This window comes from Gymnoscopelus microlampas (genome assembly GCF_963454915.1).
Source record: "Gymnoscopelus microlampas genome assembly, chromosome: 16".
Classification (NCBI taxonomy): domain Eukaryota; kingdom Metazoa; phylum Chordata; class Actinopteri; order Myctophiformes; family Myctophidae; genus Gymnoscopelus; species Gymnoscopelus microlampas.
Genome location: NC_139953.1, coordinates 35,906,868 through 35,913,945, shown reverse-complemented (window position 1 = coordinate 35,913,945; position 7,078 = coordinate 35,906,868). Strand labels below are relative to the sequence as shown.

Sequence of the window (7,078 nt, the reverse complement as noted above, 5' to 3'; positions counted from 1 at the left end):
GATAGGTGGGCACTAAGGAAGAGTGGGCACCTCGGTGTTAAATTGGCAATTTTTTCCAAAATGTAAATATATATTATTTGGAAAATGTTTTAAAGTAAAGTAAACTTAAGTATACATGATTAGAACATGCTTAAACATTTGACAATTAAGGTCTAATATTTCTGCTCCAAAACCTGTATATCCAGTCATTTTGGGGCATAAACAAGACGTTGAAGGGTGCTATTCTTAATAGCAGACTCTCCTCTGACAGAGGGATGCCACGGACTTGACTGATTGATGTACTTTATTTAGTAAGACATGAGAACATCAGTACATGGAAGTACAAATTCACAATACAAGGTCTACTAAACTGGAAGACTCATTAAGCACTGAGCGTGTTTAAGATGAGATCCCCATGCACACAAATCATGATGACATATAAGAGACAGACAGATATACACACTAACGGACCACAACAAGAAGGCCTGGTGATGACCCACGCCAGCATGGCGTTCTTTGTGGTGTTCCACCCCCATCTACACAGGACCTGTTGGAGTCACAAGTCAGCCGAGGTCTAGGTAGTCTCAGCATGAGACTACTGTCTATGCGGTATAGACAAATGCATAGACTCTATGCATTTGATTATCACACTCACTGCACTCAATGCACAAGCTTTGCTGCTTTAATTGCAATAAATTATAGACCTGCTTTCACCCTTTGTTGACCAGAAGCGTTGTGAGAGACACACACACACACACACACACACACACACACACACACACACACACACACACACACACACACACACACAAATCACAACATATCTAATTTTACATCGAGGTGCCCACCTACCCTGTATCCCTTAATACTGGTCATATCATTATGAACGATGACCGTCTTGATCCAAGGCTATGATATTACATACATTTCATGTATTTGGAATACATGAAATATGTAATATCACAGCCATTCTAGGGCTATAGTAGTAGTACTATTAGTAGTAACTAGACCTGTGCCCGTCGGGCACCGGTGGTCTACATGGGAACGATGGAAGTTGGGAACAATGAAAATAGGGATAATAATGATGATGATGATATAATAATAATAATAATACTTATTATTATTATCATTATTATTATTATTATCTTTCCATATTACTTCAGGTGTACGAATAGAAGAACCAAATGAATGGGACAGACTGAGAGGCCATTGTAGAGAATGTCTGGGCATCTAGGGGACCATACCTGGATGGGAGGTTGAGGTTATGCTGACCACTTCTTAAAGGGGAAATCCACCCATTTTCAATATTTAACTATGTCATTAATATAGCATAAAGGAGTTGTGTGGAAATAAGAAAAAAGTTCCCCCCTTTCTGTGTTGCCTTGAACTGGAGGATTGATTGTGGGTTTAACATTGCAAATTACAACGTGATGACTCATCATGTTGTAATTTGCAATGTTAAACCCACAATCAATCCTCCAGTTCAAGGCAACACAGAAAGGGGGGAACTTTTTTCTTATTTCCACACAACTCCTTTATGCTATATTAATGACATAGTTAAATATTGAAAATGGGTGGATTTCCCCTTTAAGCCTTTGTCATGTTATGATGATAAATTGCGAAATAGCCGATCTACCAGCTCACAGTGCATTGCATCGACACGTTGTGAGCTTGTACATGGGCTATTTTAGCTGTTTTAGAAAATGTGCCTAAAATGACACGCCAAAAATAGGGACACCAGGTTGAAATAAAGTGGCTGAGATGAAAGATTCATACAAAATGAGTTCATGAGTGTTCATCTCCCTAATATATACTTATATGTAATCAAATAATGTTATGAATAGCTTTTATACACACTTGCTGCTGATATTAGTTTTGAGTACACTTGTTTTTTATTTATTATTTTATAAGACAGCATGTTTGATGCAGAACATGTTAACATATGTGTAAGTAAGTCCCCTGGGTGACTAGGCTGGGTCATGCATGCTGACAGGCAGGGGTTGGAATCTAAAATCTAAAATTTGGACTCATCAGACCACAGCACAGATTTCCACCAGTCTAATATCCACCACTCCTGTTTCTTGGCTCAACTCACAGTCTATGTGCTCAACTTCAAGCAAGTCTCTTCTTCGTTCTATTGGTCTCCCTCAGTAGTGGTTTCTTTGCAGCAATTAAGCCATGAAGGCCTGGTTCACACTGTCTCCTCTTAACAGTTCATCTTGAGATGCGTCTGTTACTTGAACTCTGTGAAGCATTTATTGGGCTGCTATCTGAAGTGGAGTTAATTGGGGACCAGTTTAACTGCACTTTACCCCAGTTTCAACCTGGTGTCCTTATTTTATATCATTATAAGTGAAAATTGTTCTCCTCTTCAGAAATAGCATATTTAAAAGGTCACAGAGCTTGTAGATTGGATATTTTCACTGCGTAACATCATCATACGACAAAGTCGTATTAATAAACTTGAAATGAATGTTTAAGTTACTTAAAGTTATTCAAATTTCCCAGATTGACTGACGCTTATGTCCCTTAAAGTAATATGATGATGATAATGATGATTAGTTGACCTGTTAAAATAATGGCCTTTAAGAAAAAAATCTTTAGAGTACCTTATCACAACCCAACTGATGGTTCTCACATACATTAAAAAAGGAAAGACACTGTTGAAAAATATATAGCATGTTTAATTCAAGAACACTGTAGTGATAAACAAGCGATACATTTTTAATTTGCAAAAGCATATCACACATCATACAGTACTGCAATGTTACATAGGTTACACTTTTCTTGTATACATACATTCCATTGGTGTAATAATGTTTAAATCCCAGGTCTATGCATGCTCCTTTCTCTTGAGTAGTCTTTTAAAGGCGAGCTTGAAATCGTCATTAAAGCTGGTATACAACAAGGGGTTTATGAGAGAATTTACATAGCCCAGCCACGTTAGAAATTCAGAGACAAGTGGAGAAGGATTTAAAACCTGCAACCCCATTAATAGTTCCTTCATGAAGAAAGGCAGCCAGCAGGCGATAAAAGCCCCAAGGATGAGGCCAAGGATTCGTGCTGCCTTCCTCTCACGTGAGGTACATATCTGGTTCTTCTCATCAGCACCGTCCGTCTCTGTTTCAAAGGCAGGGATGCGAATGGTAACATTCAGTTTGTCGGTACCCAGGCTGGGCTCTAAGGTGGACAAATCTGACACGCAAAACGTCTGTGTCACACGGCAACGATCTGTGGAATTCTCTCTACAGATGCTCCTGCTACTGAGTTGCCTGGAAGAGCCACGTTTTTGGTACAGCGTTTTTGCAGCATTGTAAATCCGGTAATACAAGAGAAGGATGATGATCATTGGGATGTAAAAGGCCCCAAATGTAGAATATATAGTGTAGCCCAGGTGGTCGTGTTGTATGATGCACTGATTCAATCCGCTGCCGCTGGGCCTTTCCCGCCAGAACAAAGGAGGCAAAGATATGAGAACCGAGATCAGCCAGACCATGCCGATCATGGCGGCCGCCCGTCCGGCTGACCTCTTTCGAGTGTACTCGATGGCTTTGGTAATGGCCCAGTACCGGTCCAGGGCTATCACACACAAGTGGAGGATGGAGCAGGTGCAGCAGGTCATGTCCACGCTCAGCCACGCCTCGCACACCACTTGGCCCAGGGACCACGACTCCGTAGCCATGTAGAGGATACTGATCGGCATCACCAGGACCGCGACCAGGAAGTCGGTGACAGCCAGGGAGCAGATGAGGTAGTTGGCGGGAAGGTGGAGCTTCTTGGTGGTGCAAATGGCGGTGATGACGGCCCCGTTGATCAGCGCCGTGAAGAGGGCGAGGAGACCCAGCAGCACCACCACCACTACGGCCACCATGTCTGTGAACCTGTCCACTCTCAGGGTGCCGGTTGGAGTTCCTGTGCAGTTTGTGATGTTGCTGGGACCCGCGGTACCGTCCCCAAGGTACCTCTCCATCTCCATCCGTGGGCAGAGGCAAAACCCCTGCCTCTCAGGGAGACAGTGTTCTCTCAAGGGTCAGAGGTCATTCTGTAACAGACACAATGGGTAGATATATGGAACATAAGTATGGTCAAAATATATACATGTAAGTTATCTTTCTGGGGGTCTTTTGTAATGTGTTTTTGCTTTATTAGACATTATTCCATTTCCCAGGGATCTAGCTCACTAAAGGGGATAGACATCCTCATTTCAGCAGATACCAACAATAAGCCACTTCAACCTACTAATTTACTTAATTAGACAGTCAAATGGAGAGATACAGCTATGCCCAGACTTTCCACAAATGCAGGTTTATCTACATAGCCACAATTGTGTAACCACTTTCAACCTGGCGTCCCTATTTTGTGCGTGTAGGCCTAATTTGTAGGCAAAAATGTTCAAAAGAATTTTTAATAATTCAAGTCGCTAATTTAATAATATAAGGTATGGTCATTTGACTATTTGGGGAGAAAAGTTGTAACATCAAACAATAATGAATAATGTTTGTTTTAGATCAACTGAACTCAACTCAACTCAACACCAACAACATGAAAAAGAGGTGGTTGCCCACTGTGTAAGCCCTATGTGATTGCGCCATGTATGCCTGAAGGTTTGACAGGTACCGCTGCAAGCAAAACATAGTGCTTGTTATAAAATGAAGAGGAAATAAAGTATGAGTGATGTTGTCATAGATCAGATTTACAAGCTATCAAGACTTGTTGTTAGCTTGTGAATCAGTTTGACAAGTGACATTGTCGCACTACGGACAACGGAGTATAAATTAGACTTAATGTTCTAAAGTTAAAGGCGACTGCTGAAGGACACTGGCGGGTGAAGCAAATTGAGCTGGAGTCAGCCAAGCAAAAAAAAAAAAACACACAACTAAGGGGAACAAGTAGTGGTTGTCACTGACAGGACATCAGTGGCAGCTGTCGTCACGGCCATGGTTGACTGCTGCTACCATAGTGCCCTCTCAACAGCCATCAGCTGAACCAATAATCACAGACCAGGTGGCGTGCCGGGGGCATGCTATGAATACACCTAGGGACCGATGGGCCAAAACAGACACCTGACAAGAGATCAATTAATGCCACAAGATAGGGTTTGACTACATAGTTGAATATTAACCACTTTTAACCTGGCATCCCTATTTTAAGCATGTCATTAGGCAATATTTTTCAAAAATCCCCCCAAAAAAACAAAAGCTGAAAAATATATAATAAAAGATAATAGCTCTATATACTATTGACCTATTATATATTTTGTCATGTGACAAAGTACAGCACATGGTGCTTAAATGGCCATTCAACATTTTAACCTATAACATTTAGTTATTGCCCCAAGCCATGCTCTGTTTTCTGTGACACTTGGCTTCTTCACATTTACCCACATCCACACCTGAGACTGAATATAATGTTGGCCACCTTGTAGCCCCACTGGAGCAGCATAGGGTGTGTTCTAATCAAGGGTACTTCAATGTTATTTTGAAGGAATGAACAGAATTATGTACTGTATACCCGAACCATATTCACATCTTCAAGAGATTCAAACTGATATAACATTCAGACAAAAACTCAGTATTACTGTACAACATTTACTGTAGGCATCTTTAAATGGTCACATAATATGCAAAATTGCTCATGACTGGTTAAATCAGGGGTTCCCAAACCATTTCAGCTCAAGACCCAAAAGAGAAATGCCAAAAATGGTTCACAACTGTTGTTTGGTGAAATGTAAGGTAATTATTGTTTCGTAAAAAGGCCACATCAGAGGCTTTAGTCAGACTCCAGATTATATCGCCTGAGCCACAAGGCAATTTCAGCAACACAGATGTAGGCCGTCTAACCATCTCTAAACTTAATTTTGCATTTAATTTAATTAACTTCCTCATGATACACTACTAGACCAATCCATTACAAGTCATTCACTACACTTCCCTGGACATACATACAGTTTGTAATGCTCCTCAAGTGCTCCCAGTTATAGAAGGTTAAATGTACAGTAATAGCCTGTAGTCTATTGTCCAAAGAGTTGCCAAAAACAAACATTCTTGTACATTTGTTTTAGTATATAAATTTCACCTGGATTTCTAATAATTCCAGGGTTCGATTTATTTTGTGTGTTGAACAAAACAAAGAGGGGTGGGGCATTTTCTTAACCACTATCGAAAACAGCCGATCTACAAGCTTGCATTGTGTTGTAATGGAACTCATTGAGTAGCTATTTTTTTTACTATTTTTTAATTAAAAGAAAAATCGGTTAGTTAATGTTACATTTTGATATTATCAAACATAATTATCAAACATATCAGACATTTTATATTTCCCAAAAGGAAATGCATGTATTTAATTCAGTCTGACCAGAAGCAGGGTTATAAAAAGGGGGGGCATGGATTCTCCCCTCGATCCCCCCGAGAAAATTCAACCCTGCAAGTATCTTCAGAGGTGATTCGACCTGATTTCCTAAGTAAGACAAACCGGACAAAATGACTCACTCCACTTGGTGGAGGTAGAGAGATGCAAATCAGTTAACTTTTAGTGATAAAACTTTGTCAATCTGTGTAATATGATCAGAGATTTTAACATTGTGAGCTACAAAAGGAAAATTACTAGCAAACTGTTACTAGTACCAATCTATAAAGGCTTTTATTGGATAAGCTTAAAACATCCAAATGAAAGGGACAAAATGATCAGCTGCTATACAAATATATGGTCTTCATTATGCGATGTACTATGGAACTATGGAACTATGGAATTCCTTCTCTATGGCAGGCAGAAGCCAGTCTCAATGCCTCCGGCTGTGTTCCTACATATTGCTTTGAGATTACAGCACTCCACTGTGTTTCTCATCTGTGAGAATTGTAAATTGGAGTTCCGTGTCGTGTGGCATGAATATTCTATTTTCCTGAAAACAAAAAGAATCCTCAGCTAAGCATGATATTAAACATTATAGCACATATAGTATTCACTGCTCTAGGCAAGATCGAGACCTCAGTCCTCTCACAGACACAGTTAATTCCACATGACACCCTATGGTTCAGTGACTCCCTGGGGATGAGCTATACAGTAGCAGAGCGCCTATGTCTCAACCACTTAAATCACTCCG

At 40.4% G+C, this 7,078-nt stretch overlaps 1 protein-coding gene across 1 annotated transcript; it reads right to left on the bottom strand.

The window, feature by feature from the left end:
* Window positions 1-2,812: 2,812 nt before the first annotated feature.
* On the bottom strand, window positions 2,813-3,955 carry htr1e (5-hydroxytryptamine receptor 1E; the record flags this gene model as incomplete). Its single annotated transcript, XM_084081960.1, has 1 exon — window positions 2,813-3,955. One exon carries the CDS (start codon window positions 3,953-3,955, stop codon window positions 2,813-2,815), a length of 1,143 nt encoding a protein of 380 aa, XP_083938086.1.
* Window positions 3,956-7,078: the final 3,123 nt, after the last annotated feature.